The sequence below is a fragment of the Notamacropus eugenii genome, chromosome 2 (genome assembly GCF_028372415.1).
Source record: "Notamacropus eugenii isolate mMacEug1 chromosome 2, mMacEug1.pri_v2, whole genome shotgun sequence".
In the NCBI taxonomy this organism is placed as follows: domain Eukaryota; kingdom Metazoa; phylum Chordata; class Mammalia; order Diprotodontia; family Macropodidae; genus Notamacropus; species Notamacropus eugenii.
The window spans coordinates 263,272,597-263,299,005 of record NC_092873.1 but is presented as its reverse complement, the minus strand read 5'-3'; the positions used below and the strand labels follow the sequence as shown (position 1 = coordinate 263,299,005).

Sequence of the window (26,409 nt, the reverse complement as noted above, 5' to 3'; positions counted from 1 at the left end):
AATTCTGAAATAGTTCCAAATTTGTACTTTATCACTGTTAAACATAATTATATAAGGGTCCATAACATAAAAAACTGTGGAAGAAACTCATTTCCTTCTACGTTGGCTCAAATCATCACAATTTTGTTATATTTTGGTTTAGGCAACTCTCACATGATAGTTGTTAGCCAAATATTGTCTGGGAATTATACAAAGGCATTAATCCTTGGGTTCAGCTTCTGTCCTGCACAAACTGGGTGCTACATGTGTGCCTTTCAGTCTCAAACCAACTAAAGAGTGTCTAATCTCTGCTCCAAGACCGTACCTGCTTTGTACAGTCAAGTGTTGGTTATGTTTTATCCATTTTCTGATCAAGTTCACCGGGCCATTTGCATAAACCAAACTTTAACATATAGGATTATTAAATTTGTTGGAGTACAGTAGTTTCATTCAAGTAATGCCAATTCTTTCCACTCCCTCCCCAACACCAAACAAAACTCAACATGTAATTTCCCTACAAACTGTTAAATCCTCCCACACACATTCAACTTTGATCCATTATGAACTAAAAGTTTCAAGAATGTACTATAAGAGTAATATTAGTTTTGTTTTCCTACCTTCGCAGCAACAATGCTAAGACCCATTCCATTTTGCTTCTTAAGTGTCACAGTGATTATCTCTGGTTCTTTTCTTAGAGGCTGCGTCTAAAGGACAATAAATAAATAAGGTTTAGGTTTTTTTTGGCTATAAGGTAGTATATCCAAATTGCAAAGCAAACTGCCACAAATGCTAAGCCACATTCTGAGATAAATGGAAGAAAAAAAAAAGGCAAGAGAGGGATAATAAAAGGCATAAATCACTGCAGATAACTATCATTTTAACTCTATTAGATAAATGGACAATCATAATTATAAAGTGTTTGTAAACCATAACCATATAGAGGTATTTAGCTAGTAAAAGGTTAATTACAATACCTCAATTTAAACAAATTTCATTTGTTTTGATAGTTTCCATTCAAATCTACATCCCCAAATTTCTAAAAATTTATTTCTCAAATACTACGTTATTTATCCCTTAATACAGAAAAATGTAAAGTCTTACACGGGTTAAAACAAATATGATCTGAAAAGTACAAGATGGAGAAGGCATGGTTAGATAACAATTTGGACGAAAAAAGATCTCAAGTTTTAGTAGAATACAAGCTCAGCATGAGTCAATAATGTGACAAGAAAGGCACAAATGCCAAACAACTACATTAAGAAAGATAGCTTCCAGGAAGAGACGATAGTCCCACTGGTCTATGCATCACCTGCATCTCATCTTCAGTGTGGTATTCAAGGGCACTGATAAGACAGAAAGTATTCAGGAAGGCAACTAGTATATTGGAAGAGACTGAATTTATGTCAGATGAGGATCAGCTAGTAGAGCTGAGAATATTTAGTATAGGAAAAAAAACAATTCAGTGACCTTGAAAGCTACCTTCCAGCCTGTTAGAGGAGATAAGACTTGCCCAGTTTGGTCCTATAGAAGAGAACCAAAATCAGTGGATGGAAGTTGCAAAAGGGCAAATGTAGGTTATATATGAGCAAAAACTTCCTATTATTAAAGCCATCCAAAAGTGTAATGGGCCATCTGGGAGATTATAATAATGTACTAGTTTTCCATGATATGAGTGATTTAAGCATATTTTCCTATTTAAAAGGAGAATGTGACATATAAATATGGTGATAAACATAAACAAAGGCAAATACATGCTCCAAAAAGTGCTTTGAAAACTCAAAGTATTTAAAGCTATTCAAAGGTGATTTTAAAAAACCATAAAATTGATCTCTATTAAAAAGTATGTTAACTTTAGAAAAAAGAATGATTTTCATGCAATTTTTTCAATCCCAGGAACATTCACTCTTCTCAAGTCCCACATAAGCTATCCAAAACACTTACCAGTTCAGTGTTCTCTCGCATAAAGTGACTTTCATAATCTGCTCCTTCAAAGTATATTGTCCAAGTGCCTGGTGAACGTGGATGAGGTAATAATCTACAGAACCCTAAAACGGGAACAGATTGAAAAAAAATGTGTGCCATATGTGAAGATACATGAGCCTTACTAAGAGTCAACTAGCCAAATTCTTGCTATATGGCAGTATTCCATCTTTTTTATTCTCTTCCTATTGAGCAAAAGATTATAGACATTCAAAATGAGATGCTATACCAGAGATACCATATACTATACTCAATGAATGAAATAAAGTTTACAAAATTAATGAAGCCTTCAAGTTACAGAAATAGTCCATGGTTTATTATTTGGGGGGGGGGGGGGGGGGGGGAGAGGGAGGTACTAAAAACATTTGGAGAAATCTAAATGTCTTCCTGTGTCAAAGACCAATAATAAAAAAAGTTCTAAATTAATTACTGAATTTTCAGTAATTCTGTATTCTCTAGAAAATAAAATTTACTACAGAATAATAAATATCAAAGGATAACAATTTAATTCTTTCTAAGTAGTAGAGCAACTATAAGACATCACTTCTGAGGCTTCAGACCTTGCTGGCATACAAAGTGGTAATTTTCTGGTAATTTTCTTACAAATTTTGTGATTTTTCAAAAATCAGCAAATAAACCATTTCCAAGAAACAAGTGATAATTAATATGTTAAGAAAAAATATCAAGAGAAATACATTCATTTAAATTGAAGGATAACATATCTTATTATAGAAAATCTTTTAGTTCCATTTTCAAAGAATTATGAAAGTAGGGGAGCCTTTAGAAATTACTAAGTTATTTGCAAATACAACAGTATTTGCCCCAGTTCAGATTTCCCCTGAAATAAAATTTTTGACTCTTCTTTCACTTGTTTTAAGAAAGTCACCATATTACCAAGTTACTTAAATTGTCTTGTATAATTTGAAAATATTATTTCTGTGGTATGTAATAAAATGTAACATTATTTTGACAGGATTTCAACAATCATGCAAATATACTTGTATTTTATATGTTTAAGGACTGCATACGTGATGAGTCTGTGCTTGCCTTCTCTCATATCACAAAAATGAATAGAACTGTAAGAGGAATGTAAATTGAGACTGCATTGTATCTCTTTAATCAGTTTATGAAGAACTGGGTGTTAAGAAATATAAACAATGATGTCACTAAAAATACAATCATCTGCGAGCCTTTTAAGCCTCTGCACAATGAATTACATGTTTCTTATTGTTCATCACATACGTAATAGCCTAGTAATGCCAAAAGAGTATGAGCAAATTCATCGTATCATAAGACATTCAGGAGAGGTGATGGGTAAATTATGAAGAAAATTCACTCAAGCCAGTATTTCCACATTTTTCATTAGCCATACTAGCATGAGATTACTTATATTTTCAATATGGCACAAGCACCAAATTTGATACTTGTTTAAATAAGTGTCAAAAAGTCATGGGATTTTCTCTATGCAAATAGCTGAACTTATTTTCTGGTTGTGAAAGTAATTCCCATCTCTGGGAGAAAAGTATTCTGTCCTCCACAAGTTCTGGAAATAACGTAGTACTTCATTTTGGCTGAGATGAAATTAATTGCAATGGATTAGATTTGAAGAAAAAAACTGAAAATATAAACAGCAAGTTGAGTTCAAAAATCATTTCGAGGGAAAATTATACTAAATATAAGATACATGTAGATTTAAAATCCCTTTAAAAACGTTGTCCATTCTTCTATTCAATTTGGTTTGTTTTAGTGACATCACTTGTAAGAGATCTTAAAACCCAGATTTTCCCCAAACTGAATTCTATCATTGTATGACTTTGCCTGTCTAGGAAATCCAGTGCTTCACATTACAGACATGAAGTTATTGATGCACATATACTCAAAGATTTTTTTCCAGGTGGGGATTATTCATACAAATGCATTAACAATATAATTTTACCTCTAAATGACTGTATTCAAGTGCAAGATGACAAAACAGAGCCAGGTCAACTCTACGCTATGAAATATTACAATTTTACTACACAGAAAATTAAGGTTTGACTTTGGTCTTGCTTGCAATATTACTCAATTTCACAAACTTTTATGCAAGGAATTGTTTGCTAGGCCCTTGAGATATAAAGAGACAGAACAATAAACTTTAAAAGTACCAGAACTAACTGTAAAGCACTGGAACATTCAATGATAAAATAAAACTGTCTTACCCTCAAGTAGATTATAGTTTACAATCAAAGAGATTAGACATGTATATAAAAATAAGTATCCATACAGATTATAGACTATCACACATTTTTAAAAAGCTTATAAGAATTATCACTTTGCCTGTAGTCCACTGTTGGCTGGAAAAAATGACCACTAATACTATTAGAACTGAAGGTAAAGTCAAAGTCGTGCAAGGAGTTCTGAATTCATGGCAATGTTCTAGAAATTTAACCACTGATCAAGGGATTCATGAACTTGAATTGGAAAAATACTTTTTAAAATTTTCACTAAACTCTAACTGAAATTTAACTTAATTCAATTAAAATATTATTGTGAGGAGTCTACAGGAGTCTAAAGAGACAAAGGGATCAAGATACTATAAAAAATTAAGAAATTCTCATTTTAGATAGTCAGAAGGAAACAATCCATATGGGTTATTACTGTATGTGTTTTAGAGTAACAAACATAAGCTTCATCTGTTAGCCTATGAATACTACTATTTAAAAAAAAAAAATCTATTGCTTAAGGTCTAAAATATCCATAAAAATCCAGAGCTAGTCAATGTTTAATCAACTAATTTTAAACTTAACTATCGAAAATAGCTAAGAAAAAAGCACTAAGAAGTTACTAACAAAGAAATTAATACAGTGCTCATTAAGAATCAGGGCAGCAAACTCAGAAACAAAACAGCTATCATTATATACTACAGGTGAGAAAGATCCATTCTTAACAAGCAGGACATGTAGGAAAACAAAACTTGTAATACAAAATAAACCAGGTAAATGGTAATTTTATTAAAGACCAAAATATGAGAGGAAAAAAACGAAAGAAGCTCTACGTGTCATTTCAAATTAATATAATTCAAGTCAACATCAAAAGCAAACATTAGAGTGAATATTTTCTGACAATTATGGCTATAGGATCCTAGATCCTGATTGGGAAAGGCTCCCAATAACCAGTAAGTCCAACTCCTACACTGCAGAGATAAGGAAACTGAGGTCAAGGTGAATGACTTGATCGAGGTCACATAAGTTATTAAACATCAAAAGTGACATCAGAACCCAGAGCTTCTGAGTTCAGAGGCAGTAGCCTTTCCAATGTACTACCAATGTCAAGATTCTTTGTTGTTGTTCAGTCATGTTTGATTCTTTGTGACCCCACAGACCTCAGTGCAATAGGCCCTTCATGTTTGTTATACTTCAGCTAATACTAAAATACTAGCTAGACAAACAATATTGAGTATTCATTCACCTCTCTGACACAGTGGATCCAAAAATTCCTGTAATCCATTTGGAACATTTCGGACAACATCACAAGAATAGCCATCTTCTGGCAAAAGAAAGGGTAGCTGAAGATCAGGATCTTCTTCTAATTGTACTTCTCTCCCATCACTACGTGCTAATTCATCAGCTGTATTTTCAGCAACAGCTACTACATTTTCTATGAGATCCTAAATGGAAAAAAGCAAACAAAATTAGGAAGAGAAACTAAATGAATAGCATAGTTTAAAATGTGAAATTCTTGTAAAAGACCTAAAATTTTATGAAAGTACTATATTTTATATATATTTATATATACACACACACATACATATATATATATATATATATATATATATATATCTAGGGGAAAAATGATAAGACTTATTAAAGTACTTCAGATTAGATTTACTAATGTGTTAAAATTTCTTTATAATGTTATATAATGTCCAGACTTGCTACTTAAGATTAAAAAAACAGCAAAAGAATTTTAGATCTATGAATCTAGCACAAACCTTACATACAAATGACCTAGATATTAAAAGTAGAAAAGGCTATCTCTAAATTTTTTAAATGAAACTGTTTGTCCTTTTCCAAATAAATTGTTTCCAATAGAAGTCCTTGGTTTGAAGTGTGGAGACTGTTGCGCACATGCACATGCACATGCATGCACGCACACACACACACAGAGCTACTTTATATTTTCATAGAAAAATATATCCTGCAAATTATTTTAAAGGTATATTCCAAGTCTGTAAAAAAACTGAAAGACTGTAGTTTTATAAAATTAACATTTTCTAGTAATTTATTCTTATACTGAAAATTCATTTTCAAAAAAATATTTCATATTCTGCAAGACATATGCCCAAGATTAACTTACTGATGGGATAAAAGGTTCATCTGGTGCACAGTGGTAATTTTGTAATAAGGCTTGAAGTTGTAGTGAATTCAGCTTAAAGCAGGTACTGTTAATATTTGGAATATCCTCAGGTGAATATTTATCCATGGTAAGTAGTGTGGTTGCCTAAAAAGCAAGAGATGTTCACTGTTACCAAGATTTATAGTATATAAATAATTATCTTATAACTGAATATGGTAAAAGCAATATAGTAAAGGTACAAAATGATACAATTCATAAAGAACTGGCCTCAAAATTAGGATAACTATAAAATTATAGCTTACAGAATCAATGCCCATCTGCAGTGATTAAGGAAGTCTCCTTAACAGAAGGAGTTCCAGCAGAACCAGGAGAACATTATACACAGTAACGGTCACAGTGAGCAAGGACTGATTTTGATACACTTTAGCCCTTCTCAGCAAGGCAACGACCTAAAACATCTCCAAAGGACTCATGATGCAAAATGCCAACCAAAGCCAGAGAAAGAGCTATGGAGTCACAATGCAGAATGAAGTAGATTACTTTCTCTTTTGTTACGCTTTGTTTTTCTCATGGTTTCTCCTATTCATTATAATTCTTCAATGTAACATGACTAATGTGAAAATATGTTTAATAGGAATGTGTAGAGTCCATGTAAGACTGCATGCTGTCTTGGGGAGGGAGAGTGAGAAAATTTAAAACTTATGGAAGTGAATGTTGAAAATTGACAATAAATAAATGTGCGCGCACACACACACACACACACACACACACACACACACACACACAAAAAAACCCCTACAGGAGTTCCACACACCAATGAAATCAAAGGTTCATAACCACACCAACCCTCTCCCTTCTCCAAATGTTAAAAAAAAAAATTCCTAGGTTAATTTTAATAGCAGGAAAGAATAGTCTGAGTAAGTAAATATTTTTAATTTTAGGACTTTTGAAAAAGATTTGCACTTTCCTCACCTCTAACAAGAGGGACCCCTCTAGTCTAAAAAGCAGATGAATAGAGGTCTTTAAGGAGTCCCTTTAAACGAACTTCAATTCACAGAGATTATAAAATATTTCTAACATTTTAAAAAACTTTTTTCTTAAGTTATTAAAATATTTCCCCTATAATCTGCCCTTTACTTACTAATTTTTTTCCTCCTTTCTAGTGTAAAAGTTATGCTAGCTTCTAAAATGCTCTCAAATCCTCCATTAATGGAATCAAAAAAGTGTTATGGCAACATATTTTCTACAACTATTTGAGTCAAGGAAATACCACAAGAAATATCAACATACACACCAGCATACCCAGTTAAAATTTTTTTTACTTTCTTCCTATATTCCTGGTTCACCTCTTTGACATTACATTTACAATGAAAGGTTGAGAAATTAAAAATATAAGTAAAAGATAATAATGGATTCAATATGCACACTGCTGTCACAAAGTTTATCTCAGTTTAAGTAACTCAGGGTAGAATGCCCTTTGGTCTAGTTACTATCATTCCTCTGTCTCATCTCTACAACACATGCATCTCTCTAATGCTTAAGTCTTAGTCCTTTCCTTCAAGCCAAGACAATGATTTTTTTAGTAATCTATTCTAAAGTAAAACCTTTTAATGTTAAAAATCTTACTAGATGCCAATGGACACACTGACAAAGGACTCAGCAACAGACCTTTTATTTGCTATTACTCATTAACACTTAAAAAGGTATAAATGAAAATGTTTTAAAGGAGATTTGCTTTAGCACACAATCCTGTCCAGTCACCCCCTCTGAGAGCTACGAAAAGCACCCTGAATTCCAACATTTACCTGTACAATTCTGCTAAGATGGCAGTCAGCAGCGAGCTCAAGGCCCTGTTTCTCTGCCCATGCCTCAATATGTCCCAGCTGCTGACGGATAATGGCTCCCCAGTAATGAGAACACAACCCTGAGTCTGGGTCAGTAACAAGTCTGTTAAACAGCCACATGTTAATAAAATGAAAGAGCTGAGAGAAGAGTTGAATCGTCAGCGCAGCATTTACTCTGCATCTTCGCAACAATGACATAGCTCCAGTGAGCGTGTGCAAGACATCATCTGTTCATAGATAGAAGAAGACAAGGAGCTAATTATGAATGAATCCTTCCTCAAGCAAAGAATTTAGAAATAATAAAGAAGTTAACTGAGAAAATGTCAACTATAACACTGGCTGATTCTAGTACATTCCCCGAGACTCCCACGTTTAGCCTACTTTGTAAACCTACAATCACCCAAAAAATCTTAACTATGATCTGTATCCTATTTCAAAACTCTGTGATTTAATCTATATGGGAACTCCCTACAGTGAAGCAAAACTGCAATCACGTTACACCTTAGCAGACCCTTTCGTGAGTTACAGCCAAAAGAATTCGAACTTGGTGACCAAACTTCAGTTCACATGACAGACAACATCTGAAAATGGATCCTTCAGTTCCCAGTCTGGTAAGAATTACTAAAGCTTGTGATCTCCTGCAATAGCCTCTGAGAATTCAAGATCACCTCCACATATGAGGCACTGAAGTAGGCAACTGAGGAGAATTACTTGCAAGCATTTTAAAAAATGTTCAAAAGATCTGAAAGACCTGGCTACACTAAAAACGAAAAACAGAGTTGTCTACTTCAATATTTATTTCAAATCCAGACAATTAAATACTATACATTTTACCCATTTCTAAGATAGTTTTATAACTTTGAAAACATCAGTATTCTAACCTATTTTAGGCCTTTGTAGACTGTTTTCTTCAGGATCATCCAGGAAGGCTGGCATGTAGTTATTTAGTTCTGACTGAAGACAATGAACCAAATATCTGAAATATAATACAAATATTAATAATGTATATGATAAAAAGGATAATAAGTCATGTTGGAATTTAAAATACATAGAAAAATGTAATTTTATAAACTATAAAACCAAAATCTACTTTTTTAAAATAATCAACAGATTTTTCTAAATGGATGTCAAATAGTTTCCATTATTTTCCATTCTAGAACACTGATCACAAAAGTATTGGTTATGGAACTCAAAAGGTTATGACTTGATCCAAGGGGCTGGTAATCACTCAATCAAAAGCTGAGAAGATAGCTCCAATTCCTACTTCTCCCCCTGGATTATCTCTAACAACAATGTTAACTACTCTTAATATTTCCTCAGCCTGACTCCCACCCATAAGTAGCTTCCGGGGCTGCCCCTTCAGGGCAGTTATAATCAAACTCAACTCGGGTATCTGAAATAGCTGCACAAGCAAACTGGCAACACTCTTTCACTGGCCCCCCACCAAAGGGCCCTACCTCCTGTCTCCCAGATTACCACACTATGGCAGATTATGCTTCAGGCCATGGAACAGTGAATAAACAGACCCTTGACTCTTTCCTATTCCAAACACCTTTCATTTTTAGGTGGGAAAAAAAATCACCATGCACAGAAAGAGCAGGCATAGATAAGCTGTGATTCTTTTCCCCAAATCCAATCCTGTTCTCACCTACCCTTTTTCCATAATGGAAATCAGAATCTTTTCAATTTTTCAAGGTTCTCAACTGCCTAATTCTACACTCCTAGCACAAGTGAAGCTGCTCTCTTCAAAGTTACTGATGATCTAATTCCAGAATAAGATAGTATTTCCTCAACTTTCATCCTTCTTGAACTTTCTATAGCATTTGACAATGCAGACCACTTTTTTCTGCTTCATACTTCATTCTTTCTTCTTTAGCTTCAAATATATGTAGGGCTATAATGTGAAGGTAGTGTTAGATCGTTCCATTTGGCCAGAGGGCAGAAACATGAGCAATGGGTCTAACTCTCACAGAAGACTAGTTTGAAATGATAGGAGGAAAAACTTAACAATCAGTACTGTTCAAAAGTGTAATGGGTTGTAGGGTTCAACCTCCTGGGAGATCTTTGAGCAGACATTAGGAATTACTTCACGGAAGGGTTGGCCTAGATGGCCACTCTCCAATTGTGTGATTCTATGGATTCACCTTTTACCTGTCTAACCAGTCTCCTTTGCTTGATCCTCATCCATCTCATGCCCCACCCAACTGTGGATACACACCAAAGATTTGTCCTGAGACCTCTTCGCTTCTCTCTTGTGCTGTTATCCTTGATTTTTCATTTTCCCTTGGTGACATATCTAATCAAGTGCTGAATGGCGTTTTATCTACCTCCACAGCATCTCTTGCATCTGTTCCCTGCCCTCTACTCACAAGAGGTCCTAGTAGTTCAGGACCTTTAAACCTCACTAAACTCTAAATATATATATATATATATATATATATATATATATATATATATATATATATATATACATACATACACACATAAAATCTTAGTGTCAAAAGAAAAACTGGCCTTAGAGTCAGAAAGTCTTAGGCTAAAGACCCACCTCAGACACATTAGTTGCACTACTCTAACAAGACCTTTAACCTCTCAATGCCCCAGACAAATAAACAGGACTACAGTTAACCCCTTCCACATTGCAAGGGTTAGGGGCACATCACCTCTGCAATCTGGAAAACTGGCATAAAATTTTTTGGTCCTCCCTCTGTACATGAAGGCTGAATTATTATGGTACTCAAAGACACAATGTTAATATTATACAATACCATACATATATTTCATGCATTTCTGAGTTTCTAAACTTTGTGTCTGCTGCTTTCACAAACTCCCCCCAAATTCCCATTTAATTTTGCATACTGATCCATGACATACTGAAACCAAGTTGGGGAAGTTGCGATATGGAAGGCATAACTGTATTAGCTACAAAACAGCGGCCAGTTTGTAGTAGGGAGGTAGAGAGACATTTCCTCACCAGGAGTTCCCTACACTGATGAAATCATAGCCTGGCATAAATAAATAAGCCTGTTTTCCCCAATATTTGAATTTTTGCTTTCCTTGATATTTGCCATAAAGCAGACCTATACAATATTCAGCCCACGGACTGTATGTTATACAGGCCTGCCTTAAAGCATGTGAGTACATGTGTATGTAATATACATTCTATAAGTAATACATTTGTAAAGAAAGAAACAAAAAAGAAAATACCAGATGTGACACCATTTAAAGGTGCTTCAGGGATAGGAATATGTATATTTAAGTATATATGTATACGTGTGTGTGTGTGTGTGTGTATCTTAAAAATGTTTGGGAAAAAATTTTTTTGACCTTACTTGAATGCCATTTGAACCAAGTGTGCTAAAATATCCTGGGCATCCAAAGTGATTCGGCTGAGATCACGGTCCTGCTTAATAAAGTTGAGTAATTCTGACGCATTTGCCATCCAGAAGGCAAGTGCCCCTGCAATATTCTTCTGTTTCTGTAGATAGAACAAATATACGTAGAAAGAGAACAAAAATTTTCCTATCCCACCAAAAGAAAAAAAGGAGGGTAAGGGGTAAGTGCTACGTATAAAGCTCTTTAAGATAGACCAGTACCTTCCCCATTTCACCAATAACCCAGATACCAGATACTTGCAGATAAATTTGAATTTATTTATAACAATGAAAAGTATGTAATTCCTTCAACATTTCATAAGTTGTATTTAACACAACTATATAATTTCTGGATTGCTCTAAGTACGCGGTGATTCTTTTGCATACTACAGTGCCAGGTTTAGCTGTATGCACTATCTGGTGATCTGTCTGTGCTCACGCACATGTTCACTGTTACCCACCACCACCCTGATACTTCCAGTTACTGGTTTTGACACCATGCAACTCAGTATCAAGTACTGATCTATCTCCCCATCTCCCGACCACATATGCCAGGCCAGGCAACCTCAGATGAGATCCAAAGAATAGGAACCAAAGATAAACAATAAAGGTAAGAAAAGGAACTTTGGTCATTTCATATCCACACTGAAGTGCATTAAGCAGAAATTATGGAATGCTGATAAAAGTTGCACAGTCAAAAAAGGATTTTAGTACTGCATGTTCCAGTTGCTGAATGAGTGTTATGAACTGTTCAGTCCAGCTGTTGTAGTATTGTATTTTGATATGGAAGCAGCATGAGAAACTCAGCTAAGCCAACATAGCTAGGATCAGTTCCCAGCAGTATATCCTACCTGATCAACCTGGTCTACCTCCTGGAGAAAAACAGACAAAGGGAAATCAAGCAGAACGAGAGAAAGAAACTTGTAAACAATCATGATAGTTTTCAAAATCAAAACACTAATATGAAGGTGCAACATAAAGACAAAACACTTTCTGCTCAGTTATTCCCAAATTACAATGTCATCTGTGGTTTGGAGGCAGCTGAGCAAGTACATGCTGTAAATAGTTTATTTTAGGCTCTTAGTACCATAACAATGTGTAAATGGTCAATCTGCAGAATATATTGATGATGAATACATATGAGGTAAGCCCTGCAATTAACACTCATTAAAGAATATACTACTGAAAGTTTTTTCATAACTTCATAATGAGGAAAGACAAGTTCATTTAATCCACCTGTGCAATGGTACCTTAAATCTGCACAAGATGATTGTCTAAAGAAAATGACAAACGAGAAAGACGTCAATGAACTATACAAACAAAGGATATAAAGATGAATTCTGAAATATATACAAACTATAAATAAGTGCTATAGCAACAACTTTTCAAAATTTCCAAATAAACTCCAATTGGCAGACTCAAAAATTTTAAAACAAGTAATTTGTTGAGTGGACACTTTTTCAGTTGTTGCTTTGCTAATTCCATTTGTGGAATATGAACTAAAGATCCCAAAAAGTTGTTTTCATAATAATTTTATTTTCTATTTCAAAATGCACAGGGAAGAGCCCATTCAAAAGTACTCTGGTATCAGTAGAACATCTTGCTTTGAAGTGAACTTTTGAAAACATGAAAGGAATTAGAGACAAGCAATGGTTTCAAATGACAAATAAAAAGCAAAACCACATTTTTAATAAATAAAAAATAATGTTAAGAGAATGCAATAATGATCAAGTAAAAAATGATCAAGCTACTTATTTATTTCCAGGTTCAGGTAAGGAAATAATCAGCCAACAATACCAGTCCACATGTTAAAAACTATCCTCTAATTTTAAAACTCAAACATGCTTAAAAAAATCAGAAAAACTATACAAATGGGCTAATAATTATCAAAGTTCCAAGACAAATCTAATTCTTTAGGAGAAAAACAATTCACTGATCATTCTCTAAACATTTTAGTTATTACCCTTTAATTCAAATATTAACATCTGTGAGGCTGTACTATAATCATCTAGGTAAAGAATTCAAATTACTCAGCTGAAAAACAAGCATGGAATTATAAAATATGCCACCAATTTAACTTATAATGATTCACAAAGCATCACATGATATATGAGCCATTCCTAATGTTGAGAATGCCAAGAACATTGATGTTAACTTTACAAACTAATTCTGAACACAGTCAATTTATTTACTGATAAAATTCAAAGTTTAAAAATATAACCCTTCCTATTAAATTCAAGCAAGTTTGAGTTACTATACAACTTGCTGTGCTCACTGGTTTGACTGTGTGCATGGGGTATTTAAACAACTAAAAACAGCTACCTTATTTCCAGTGTTTCTCCCCTAGTTGTTAAAAATTAGCTAATGAAATAGTTTGTACAAAAATTATAGAGTGGAATAAAAGGGGGTGGGGGGACAGTTGCTATATCCAGCCCCTCCTCCAGGCATGGGGGTAAGGGGAAAGATAGGAACCAGGCAAAATAGTCTCAAACAAATAATATGCTTTTAAAAGCATCTTATATTTAGTACCACTGAAAACTCAGAATCTACTCAGAATGTTCATAAAACTTTCTTTTCTTAAATGTAGGGGAGAGAATGGAAGAACAAGAAAAAAAAACTTTTACTTTTAAAGTTATACAGTTAATTCCAAGAAAAAAATAGGTTTTACTACCTTGCACACTATAACTTTAACACTTTTCTTCAAAGAAATGTCTACATACAGCAGACTGACACTCACCTGAATAACTCCTTCCATCATGCTCACCATCTTGTTAACTATTGCAATGACTTTATGAGTTCGCTCTGTAGGGCTGATTTCAGGTCTGTACTGGCTTGACAGTACATACCGACATGCCATATATAACACATATGTAGGTGACAGCTTAAAATGCACTGTAGAGCTATTTGTATAATTTATAATAGCAGACAAAAATGAATCTTCAGCTGTGAAAAGATTAACAAATGAGTATCAAAAGGAGAAAAGTGGAACAATTAATACTTAAACTGAAATTTGAAAATACTTACAACTTTCTCTGAATTCTATGCTTGCAGGTAATATTAGTTCAGGACCAGGGGCATCCTGAGTTCTAAAGGAAGAAAACAGATATTCAACCAACCAATTCAAATAATTAAAATTACTACCATTGTTAAATGAGGTAGATTTCGAGTGGTTTAACTTTTGAATTCCTATACATTTGTTCAAAGTCTAGAAAGACAGAGTACTAATATCTTCCTTTCATTTGTAATTTATTCAGAAACTGTGGTAATGGAATCCAAAGCCACCTTAGTACTTTTCTTCATGGAAGTTTCATCCAAGTTGCATAGTCCTATAATGGCAAAAGGTCACCGGAGAGACCTGAAACATGCTTCTGCATTATTGATGAACATCCCTTATACTGGGATGAAGAAGGCTTGCACCTGCCACATTTGTGGCTCAAGTAACAACACAGCTGATAATGAAGATCAAAATGAATCATGTTTTGAAACAGATTGAGAGAAATGCATTTACATAAAATCGAAAGTTTATGTGTAAAGTCAAAGCACTGAGAAGAGATTTTTTTCCCCAATACTCTGAACTGTATTTCTGTTTCCTGTAAGTTCAATCTAGGTTCTTAAAGAAACAGGGATGTATTATATCTTTGAAAGTGAATTCCCATTTTTTTCTTCGTGCATGGTGATTTAGGCTCTCTCCTAATGGAGAGAGAGTTATGTGGAGGAAGAAGAGAGAGAGAGATGGGAGGGGAAGAAGGGCGCAAGGAGGAGGGAGAGAGAAACAGTAAGATGAATTCTTCCCTCCCACCTCCCTTGAAAATAATGTTATCTGGAGATTCGCTTGAATTGAAGTCCACCCTATGATGCTTTTCAATTAAAATACACCTGATAGCTCATATAGGTTCAATCAGAGAATTAAATAATAAGGAAAAATGCTTTGGGAAAAGAGATCTCCATAGAACCCTTTAAAGATTAGTACTTAAAGTATAAACTATGTCCTAACAAATTCTTGAAATTCTCACATATTAAACTGTCTTCCAATCATACATTATAAAATTATATAACATAAAATTATAAATTACGTAAGTACTTTATCCTCTCACAACTGCATTGTTATGCAGAGGGTTTCCACTACTCTCCTACCAGTTGGACCAAGATTTGAACAAATTCATGACTAAACTAACTCAATATCAATAAAATTACAAGTCATATTTCCAACATTCATACAAAAAAATTTAACTATGCCTTTGATTGGGTGTTCAAGAAGCTAGTAAGTTTTAAAATTCTAGTCAAGCTAACAAGTCAGAAGAAAGGTCTTAAGATGGAATTTCTAAAACTCTAGATTTCTTAGGTAATGCAAGTCTGGCTAAAAATAAGACAGTATAAAATAATCCAATGCCTCATACTAAAATGAAAGAATGGATAGGAGTTAACCTTGTAATCAGGAAGGCCAAGTTTCAAGCCCTACCTCTGACACATAAAAGTTATGTGACCACAAGTTGCTTAACCTCTCAACGCAACCAGGTAACTAAGACTGTATAACAGCGAAGGTGGTGTTCTACTGCAGCAGTGACAAAAATGTCTACAACATTAGTTTCTAATACCAATTTAATGAGAAATAGATAATATCATCCTCCCTCCACCCCCATCACTGCCTTTCAAAAAAACGCAATTAAAAAAAAAAAAAAGAGTCTACACTAAAATGAAAACAAGGATTTAAAAACCAGGCATTTAAATACTGCTGCAGACAAAAACACAATGCTTACTTTCTGGAATTTTCATATTCAGGAAAATATTAAACTGACATGAGTATCAATACACAAAATTTTAGTTATTTAGCTAGACATAATTCAGTTATTTAGAGAAATGGCTGATTTTTGTAGTAACAGCAAAAGCCAAAATTCTGAGGAAAAAATTAGTGCTTATATTTACCAATGAGTAGATTAGTTAAAGAATTTTCAGCACGAAAATATTTCTACTCTGGCTTATGCCTCAGGTTCATAGACTGAGAACTAAAAATAACTTTAAAGTCTAATTAATCCAATCCTTTCATTTTATAGAAGAAGAAATTAAAAGTCCAGAAATTTGTTCAAAATTCCCTAGGTAGTGATAGATAGGCTTTGAAATTAGGTCTCCTGATTTTTCACTATTAAAAAGGTTCAGTCAAGAATAGGATTTTCATCCCCCTCCCCTAAAAGAACTGATATTCTTTTATTTGTAAAGGGCAAAAATGCAGGTCTTCCATCAATTTTAATATTGCTTTTAACAACAGTTACAACAAAAAGCAATGAAAATGGGGATGGGAGGGGCAGATAAAAAGAAGAAAAACAGAATGAATACCGCAAACATGTTGCTACCACTATTAAAATTAATTTACCTAAATAAAAAACATTTGCTATGTTTTAAAAATAAGTCATTTAAATTTATTCAAATCTTTGACTTTTCTCTTAATTTTACACAGTCCAACATGCCCCTTTATACAGTGTATGAGTATATTTAAATAAGCTTTATTAATACCTTTTATTTTTAAATATGGGTCACTTCTGGAATTATATGCCATTTCAATACTGAACCTCCCCCACAGAAGCCTCTTATTAACTAAGAAAACACTTAAGTCAAAATACAATGAGCTCATATGACAATATATACAACAATTTCCCCAGGGATTCTTCCCTACATCTGCCCTGAGGGAATTATATTTCATTATCAGTTTTCCTGGGCCATTATTGGTCTTTCATTTGTGTTGAGTTCAGGCCTCTGAGTATATTGCCAAGATAAATACAAATGACCTATTTTTAAAAATCATTTCAACCAGGTCAACCAGGTTTACATTTCAAGTAATGACTAAAATATTTAATTAAACATTCAAATAATTAAATGCTTGTTACTTGCAATTGCATATTTTCTTAGAGTAATAATATTAAATTTGGCAGGATGGAAAAAATTTCAACACTGTGAAGAAAAAGTGATGACACTTATTAGAAGTATCATGAAATATATGACAAAAAACATCATACAGGCCAATGATTTCAAGTCTTGAACAAAAATAAAAGAAATTTAAATTTTTTTGATAAGGTTTTTAGGATTGTGGTAGGTTGGTTTGTCTTGTTGAGGAATTAGTCATTAAAATAAATATTAATTATAATGATTATATATGTTATATAAAGAGTAATAAGTATGTATTGTACATAGCAAGTAAAAGAAATGAAGAAACACCATATAAAAAGTTAATCATGATTAACTATATTTTTGGGGGTGGGGAGGTAGGAGGGGAGAGGATTTCCCAGCCTCCAAAACTCAATCATGCTATCCTATATAAATTCAGTGATACAAATAGGAGGTTTAATTTTTACTTCTGATTAAATTGAAAAGCCTATTTTATATTAATGTTAGCCTAATGATACATTTACATTTCTATGCAGCAATACTCTACCTTGGTATATTCCCTCAGTAATGTTATAAATACATCAATAGGAATGTTTCTACTAAAAATTTATTGCACTTATAAAACTGAAAATCAAAGAAAAATAGATTCAAAAGTTCTGGAAGGGCCTTTTGAGGTCATCCAGTTCAAACATCCCATTTTCCAGATAAAAAGACACCTAAAATACTTACCTATGAAATATTCTATATAAAAGTCAACCAAAATAATTAATAAAATATAAAGAACCTATAAGATTCCAAGTGAATCTATTTTATAAATTTACTGTTTACTTTCTGATTCCAATACAATAATCTTGCAATCTGCAGTGCCCTCTACTGGGAGATGAGAAAGAGAAATGTAGTTTCATCTTCTGGCACTGACTTGTGACCTTGGGCAAGTCATCCATTTCAACTAACTCTCTCTGCTTATACCAAAAGGCATGATGAAAACGTGGTCAGATGTCATTAACAGAATTATGACTGCCCCACTATAAAGAGCATAAAGGAAGCACAAACATTTAGGCTGCATTTATATACATCTTATCACTCTAATAGATTTGTAAACCTCTTTTGGATAAGAGGCTAAATTCATTCTTTATCATTATCTATCAATTACTGATTAGGAGCTCAGTGTATTGGTTGAATGAATACATGCTACCCTCTTTCTGAGACAGAATCATCCAAAGCTCTTGAGTAGCAATGCTGCAGTTTATACTAATCAGTATTCGAAATCCACACCCTCTAAAATCCAAGGTATTTTCAATAAAAATTTTTTTTCATAGTCACACTGAAATAGTATTTTACCCTCTTAACCAGGCTATCAGAAATATTTTAGAAATTAAGAGGACAGAAATAACAAAAGCTTAAGTCCCGGTTCATAAAATGAGACATCTGCAGTACTAGATTTAAAAAATAAAAAATCAGCCTGCAAGTCTATGTCTTTCTAGCTCATGCTAGAAGGCATATTATATTGACAATATGACAATCAGAAGCAGTTACCAAAAGTTAATTTTTAAATATTAAGATTATTTAGTTTTATGTTTTCACAAATTACAGTTTAAAGAAATCCATCTTGAATATACAGTTTTCTCTAGGAATAAACACTGCAGGATTTTAATTTCATATATGAGATCATGTTAGTAAGACAACTATACAGATTAACACCTTAAGAACACCATGAATTTAAAATGTGAATTTTTGTATTCACTTTATTAACTGAAAAAGGAATTATTAATCAGGGAAATTTCTTTGGCTCTAACAGAATGAGAGTTCTCACAAAAATATTGTCCTTAACATTTAATGAGGGAAAAAAAGGTAAAGAAATCTCTCTAAACTCAAATTTCAAGCTTTTCTGGAGGAATGAAATAATTCCCTCTTTAGTAAATAATATGGGCTACAAATTACTTACCTGCTGTCTTGTCTTCTATAGTCTTGTTGCTGATCTACTCTAATCATTGGCTTCACCATCCCTCGTTCTGCTGTGCTAGATGCTGATGAGATCCTGTCGCTGTCCAGTCTGGTGGTACTCTAAGTCAAAGAGGAAAACAAGAGTGAGTTTAACAGACCACGCAGACCAACCAAGCTTTATGTTCATCATTAGGAGTAAAGAATTGATTCAAGGCTGCCAAAAGGGGAAGGACAAGGGAGGGAATGCAGAGGTAGGGAATGCAGACCAGAAAAATAATACAGCAATGCAGCAGGTGTTCTGACCACAGTGACAGGACATATCTAAGAGCACACTAGCCATTCAAAACATAATAAAACAACTTGCTGCAGCTCCTGACCAAATGTTACCAGGAATTTTAAAGCCCCAAGAGCAGTTACTCTTTTGTGCAAAAGGTAAAAAGCAGGGCTACTATTTTTGCCCAATGACTAGAAGACTATAGTCATTCTTTTTAAAAGGAAATTTATATATTTTTTTAAAAATCAAGGTATATCCTGCCAGCTATGTGCAATTATATAGGCCGCTCAGTTGTTTTCTTCAGAGGGCTTCAAAAATCCTGCTAACTAAGGCTCAGGGCACTAACCTGTATTTAGTACTATTTAGTACTAAAATTGGTTCTTCCCAGCCTTATTTTATGTCCTTAAATAAATACAGGGAAAATACAGTTTCTGTTAAAACTGTGTACCTAGTATGCAGGATTTTACCACTCTAATTTAGTACATTTAAGTGTCACCAAAAACCATGTTTCTAATGACTCAATAAATGAAGAAGAGAATTAGTTATATTAATAAAATGTTGGAAATCACTTTAGTAGGGTATCACATTTTAGAGCCAGACAAATGAACAAACCCCTATGATACACAAGCATCATTATAAAAAAACAAACAAAAACTAAAAAAACATCCAATCCAAGTTTACTATGTAGATATCTACTATTCAGTTAAGTGAACTATATGTATAGTGTCAAATCCTAAACTTAAAACCAAATACAAAGGCATCATCACACCACTTAAATAGGACATAAAATGTACTGGAAATGGCAGCCCTTCCATATCTTAATGGTGCTGTCTTACACAACCAGGATATTAGGGACTCACTCAGTTTCATTCTCCCCGTTCTGAAATCACAACAGCGGTGGTATGGGGTGGCACTTGAACGGGAAGGTAAGAGAGGATGAATATATAATGGAGGCTGGGATTCAGGAGTTATTTATGAGATATGGAGACATAACTGAGCTTCCAAGATCTATCTAAATTTGTAATAATAAAGCTTACTGTACCCCACGTGTTCAGACATCATTTAAACCACTTACTCTGCTCTAGGACTAATTTCCATTCTGTCATGTACTATGAATATAAATAACTACTAAATGATTTAAGGAATAAAACTGAATGCAAAGATTTTAATGGCATAGTACCTTGATACTTATACCACTGAAAAGATGGTGAAGAAAACAAACAAAAAATTACTGTTCTGTAATAGTATCATATTAGAGTAACCATCTTAAAGCAAAAAGTTACAAACTCATTTCTCTAGAAAACAATAGTGTACTTATTTCCATACATGGATTATATTTTAAGAATAGTATTATGGCAACAAAACTTCAAATCTTAGCAACAGTTATTTTACACAAACACAATACAATTCTCTTCACACTCCATTGGATGAGACAAATATGAGAAGAGTTTGTAACATGTAGTTCTGTTTTAGATAGCATACATTGACACTGAAGGGAGAATTCCATTTTTATGTAAAAATGATTCCTATTATCTTCTATTTAAATCTGAGTTTGAAGGTGTCAAGAAAATAAAGTTGTCTTGCCTCAACTTGAACTCAAAATACCTTGAACTCAAAATGCTTTTAAGATTATATCAACAAAGCAAACTGTCACCAATTCCACTTGTTTGTAATTAAATATTATAAAACAAATTTCTCATGTATCTGTGTCAAAGAAAAAGCACACAATTTAATTTTTGCTGCTAATTATAGCTATATGTCTATATATGCAATTACATATCACACCTTTTAATTTCTACAAATATAAAATAGAGGTCAAAGAAGATTCGGAGAACGTCACTGACGTGCATTAAAGTGACTCTCCTGGCTAAACGAATGCCACTTACAATGCTGCACAGTAGTGAAAATGGAAGAGGTGCCATCTGTTTATCACTACAGACTAAGTTTATTCTCTTGCCCCCTACGTCAGAGGAAAGATAAGACAGATTACTTTTTTTTAATCTTACAGATACCATGAACTGTTGGTATTTCAGGCAGGAACCCCTTGGTTATATGTAAGTTATATGTAGAAGGAGATGGGAGATACAGGAGATAGGGAGGCTTCAGAATCAAAAGAGCAGACCCTCTCCACATATTGGCCAGGTATCTACGGAGGTCATTTAACCTCTAGGGGCCCCTAGCAATGCTCTAAGTGCTTAAGTTGCAGAATATTTGCATTTATGTATTGCTAAAGTGAGTTCACTACACCAATGAAAGCATAAGTCCAGGAAAAAACAAAAAGTCTTACCTAAAAAGGTTTAATTATTTCAACAGTTTAATTATGACCAAATACAACACTGTACTACTACACAGTATATATTCAGTTACCTTGCTTGTGGGTATTGCTGTTCCACTATGAATATCTCCTTCCAGATCAAAGGTGGTCTCCTGGACAATTCTGGAGAGGAAGATTAAAAATCCACATGCATTAGTAACAAAATTATACATAATGGCTTTTCCAAGATGCAAAAGCAGCACGACAAAATAAGGAGTATCAAAAATAATATTTAAAAAGCAATTCAGTAACACCACCATAAAACTTGGGAAGCATTTTCTTCACAATAGTACTATGCTAATGACTGTGCATGTACACCCATTTTAAAAGTAAAGGAACTAAGGTTACATGAAGCTAAATAACTTGTTCAACCTTACTTTGAAATAAATTATGGAGGCAAAAACTAAAAACCAGGTCTCCTGATTATGCGTCCAGTACTCCCTTCCATTAAAAATTCATCGTATTTGAATACTTTACAGATTGTATAAAAGGGAAAAAGGCTAGTTCTTTAAAGTAGGCCAGGTCACCAAACAAATAATACATTAGAGAAATAACAGTGGGAAGAGAAAACTATCACTACTAACATTTAGGCACAAAGAAAAAGCAAAGATTTGGACTCTGCTACTTTTCTGACCACATGTAAGACACTTTAACCTCTTCAGATACGAGTTAACTTTTTCTATAGAATGATGGGGTTGGATTAGAGAATCTGAGGTTCTTTCCAGCTCTAAATCCTAAGAAAACCCTGTAATTACAAAGAAAAAAAGTATTATAGGAAAATTAATACAGTGCCCACTTAACAACAGGTCAAACAAATACCATCAATACTCACTACCCTAAACTCATCCCAACTTATGTAATCACACTTAGAGATTATAAATAAGGCATTAAAGATTGAAGATTCAGAAACTCAAACCTGTCATCAGCTAAACTCTTCTTTAGATGTTGGTAGCATCTAAAGTTATTTGTGGACTATCTCAAAATATCTATATTTCTGAACTAAAGACAGTGAATACAATTAGTTCATAAACTTAACGTCTGCTTATTACAAGCCTGATTATATGCATATATAACATACTGATCCTAAGAGACAAAAACTGAGGACAAGGAAAACATTTTTTCTACCACAAGTGCTTGGTCAAAGGACAAAATCCAACTGAAAACCAAAAGATATGAATGGAAGATTCCTTTTTTTTTACTTTAGCATAAACAGCCAGCCCCTCAAAAATAAAGATAACCCTCTTCTAATCTCAAATGAGTTGTAACACATAAAGTAGGATGCAACAGAATGCACTGCAAAGAACACCAGATTTAGGAGTTAGAGGACGTGGATGTTCAGACCTTCAGTCTTCTTCTTGCTCCTTGTGTGATCTTTTCTAAGCTGTTTAAGCTTTTTGGTTATAAACAATTATAGGCTCTTAACCCATTTTGTGCTCCCTTTGCACTCTGAAGAAGTCTATGGACCTTTTTCTGAATAACGTTCTAAAATGCAAAGAATAAGCTATACAGGATTACAAAGAAACCAATTGTAATGACTTACAAAAATCTTTAAAAACAAAGTTGATAGACTCACTGTCAAGAACCCCCAACTGGATGATTTCTAACATCCCTTCTAGTTGCAAGTCTATTATTCTGATCCTATTCTAAAAGGAAATTTCGAAGGGAAAATTAGCCTAAATTAATGGTTACATTTAAGGAGAATGCTAATAGGTAGAAAGTTCATTAACAATTTATATGGCCCTTTCCAAGAAAGGAAGGAGATGAACGGTCTAAAGAAGCTGCTTATTCTCCAAGGAATAATAATGTGGATGCACAGGTGCCATCAGGTAAAAGAATATCTAGAAAAGGATAGGAAGAAGAGATTATTAATGGCAGTTGGTGAGTCCCTGATGAGGGTTGTTTTTTTTTAATTAGTCTGATAGAAATGAGCTCATGTTGTCCTTTCAAGGCTTACATCCAGAGTTGATAGAAATTGCCTTTGAGACTTGTCAAATAAGACCATTTATTGCACATTTCTGGTGATTCATGTGGACACAAAAGTAACCTAGAAAGCATTTCTAAAAATTAGAAAGTCTTGGACAAGGAATTGAGTTGAGAGGCTCAGACATATTTTTAACACTGACATCCACTGAAAGAAAGGAGTTCCCAAAGTAGACTTGGGAAATAAACAGATAAAAGTTGATACTGGAGATGAGATTTGTGTTTCAGTACAATGGCTCAGAATGTGTGTGTATACATGCATGTAACAACAGTTAGCAGGACTGTATGTTAGAATCTTGCAAGTCTTACTAACAGGTATAAGGGAGAGGAAAAAAATATGTATTCTGAAACTATACATGCATGAAAATAGCTACATGTACAAAGAATAGCAGTATGGACAACTCTGAGAGTTAGCAAGAACTAGTAAGTAAAGGACTCCAATGCTAATAATCAAATGCATAATAGAATAACAAGCAAAATAGCCTACGAAAACAATGCAAAAATTTGATCACAGAGGTTATCACTGAGACTTGGTAGAATGAAACACATAATTATAATAAAGTTCTGGAGAAGAATATTATTAAGGCAGAAGACAAAGGAGGTAGGAGGTAGGAAGGAGAATGGAGGTAATAGGAAAGAATGAAGTAGTGTTTCACCTTAAGAATATACACTCATACTTCCAGTGCCAAGATAGCAAAGTAAGGACGGAACCCTCTCTGAAGCTCTCCAAAATTCCTCTCCAAATAACTCCAAATAACACCTCAGAATTATAGGGAAGGAGCTTACCAGTACTGCAGGGGGATTCCAAGTCTAGGCAATACACTAGCCAAGCCCGACCCTCCTGAAAACCAGCAGACCCCAGGCAAGTGAGCAGTTCATGAAGCACAGCAAGGTCCAACCCCAGCAACTCCACCCCCAGAACAAATGACCAGAAAGGTCTTGACCCCATTGCTAACCATTAGTGAAGCTTGACCCTGATAATCACCAGCAGACACCCTGTTTCCATAACATTCCAACAGCAGGCCCCATCCCTGAGGGAGACCAGCATCTCTGCTCCAGGGTCAGACACCAAAAATACTGTCACCACAGCAATGCAACAGCAAGGCCCCGGCCCCATCCCTGAAGCAGGTAAGCAGCTAAACCTCACACCCAGGAGAGGCCAAAAGGGAAATTCCATGGACCCAGTACAAGGCAGAAGGGAAACCTACATTCCAGAGAAAGCAAGCAGCTAAACCTAGAAGCCCAGCGAAAGCCAGCAGTAAGACCCAGAAGCCCCAACACAAAAAGCTTGGGACAGTAAAGGACCACAGCCCATCTCTCACATAAAAAGGCCAAGTCTCAAAAAAAGGCAGAAAATATAAGCAAAAAGACCAAAAAAAAGAGCTTCACTATGGAAATTACTATGGTGATAGGGAGTATCAAAGCATAAACTTAGAAGAGTCCATAGTGTCTTAGGATATATACATGTGAAGTCATAAAGAAAAATGCAATTTGGTCTCAGGTCCATCCCAAAAATTCTGGAACTTAATTAGGATTTAAAAAAGCAAACTGTAGAAGAAGAGAAAAATTGGGGAGCAGGGGAAGAAAGTAATGTAAAAGAATCATAAAAAAAGAGTCAATAAGCATGGATGATCAGAAGTAAAACACGTGAGAGGAAGGAAGGGTGAGGGTGGCGTGAAAGAGGGGAGGATAAACAAACCAAAAAAATTACATGGAGGGAAATACACATTGAGTTATCCTAACTATTAATGTGAATGGAATGAACTCACCCACATAAAATGGAAGCAGATTAGAGAATGGATTAAAAACCAGAATCCTGCAACTATGTTGCTTAGAAGAAACAAGCAGAGACATACAAATATGGTAAAGGTAAGGGGCTGAAGCAGAATCTATTACACTTCAGTTCAAATTGTTGTTATGTTCGTCCTTCTTTGACGAAGAATCATGCCATCCAAGAAATGATGACATGACTTGCACCTGACTTTGTTTTGAGTGAGGCAGGACTGTACAGGTCACCAGCCTCACTTCTCCTCCAGAGCCATCTGAATCTATTGACCAGATATTCATCAGGATGACTGAAGATGACCCAGGATGCACAGGGAGATCTTGGCCCCTTTAGGCCAAAGTCTATGCAGCTACTCACTTAGGATGAGGTACCACCCTTTCATGAAATAGGCCTATTTAAGAAGTAGTCAAGGCATGGCCCCTTTAATGAGACAAAGAAAAAGAAAGACATCAGGTTTGGAGGGAAACAGTAACAGTTACTATTGATATTCACTCAAGCCAGGAGGGTCCAGAGGAGGACACTTAGGAAGGGGCCCAGTGTTGTCTCAGCTTCAGAGTGGGGAAGGAAGGATGGGAAGGGGAGGGGAGGGAAGAGAGGGGGAGGGGAGAAGAAAGGTTGAAGTAAAGAAGGCAGAAGTACCAATCATGATCTCTAAGCAAAACCAAAAATGGATCTAATATAAAAAGATAAGATAAAGAAACTTATATCTTGCTGAAAGTAGT

General features: G+C 34.4%; 1 protein-coding gene across 24 annotated transcripts in view; it reads right to left on the bottom strand.

The window, feature by feature from the left end:
- The window catches only part of AFDN (afadin, adherens junction formation factor), a 179,154-nt gene that overhangs the window by 54,962 nt on the left and 97,783 nt on the right, over positions 1-26,409 (bottom strand). For 17 of the 24 annotated variants that reach the window (XM_072643891.1, XM_072643904.1, XM_072643898.1 and 14 more), the window contains 12 exons: positions 21,975-22,044; positions 19,335-19,453; positions 14,537-14,598; positions 14,250-14,455; positions 12,364-12,384; positions 11,471-11,616; positions 9,020-9,114; positions 8,100-8,365; positions 6,295-6,438; positions 5,407-5,605; positions 1,921-2,024; positions 597-683 (listed from right to left, as the gene is read on the bottom strand). In XM_072643891.1, the coding sequence (XP_072499992.1) occupies positions 597-683; positions 1,921-2,024; positions 5,407-5,605; positions 6,295-6,438; positions 8,100-8,365; positions 9,020-9,114; positions 11,471-11,616; positions 12,364-12,384; positions 14,250-14,455; positions 14,537-14,598; positions 19,335-19,453; positions 21,975-22,044 (1,519 nt within the window). The remainder of the gene's footprint in view (positions 1-596; positions 684-1,920; positions 2,025-5,406; positions 5,606-6,294; positions 6,439-8,099; positions 8,366-9,019; positions 9,115-11,470; positions 11,617-12,363; positions 12,385-14,249; positions 14,456-14,536; positions 14,599-19,334; positions 19,454-21,974; positions 22,045-26,409) is intronic. The other 7 variants (XM_072643895.1, XM_072643906.1, XM_072643908.1 and 4 more) reach the window with 1 other exon arrangement.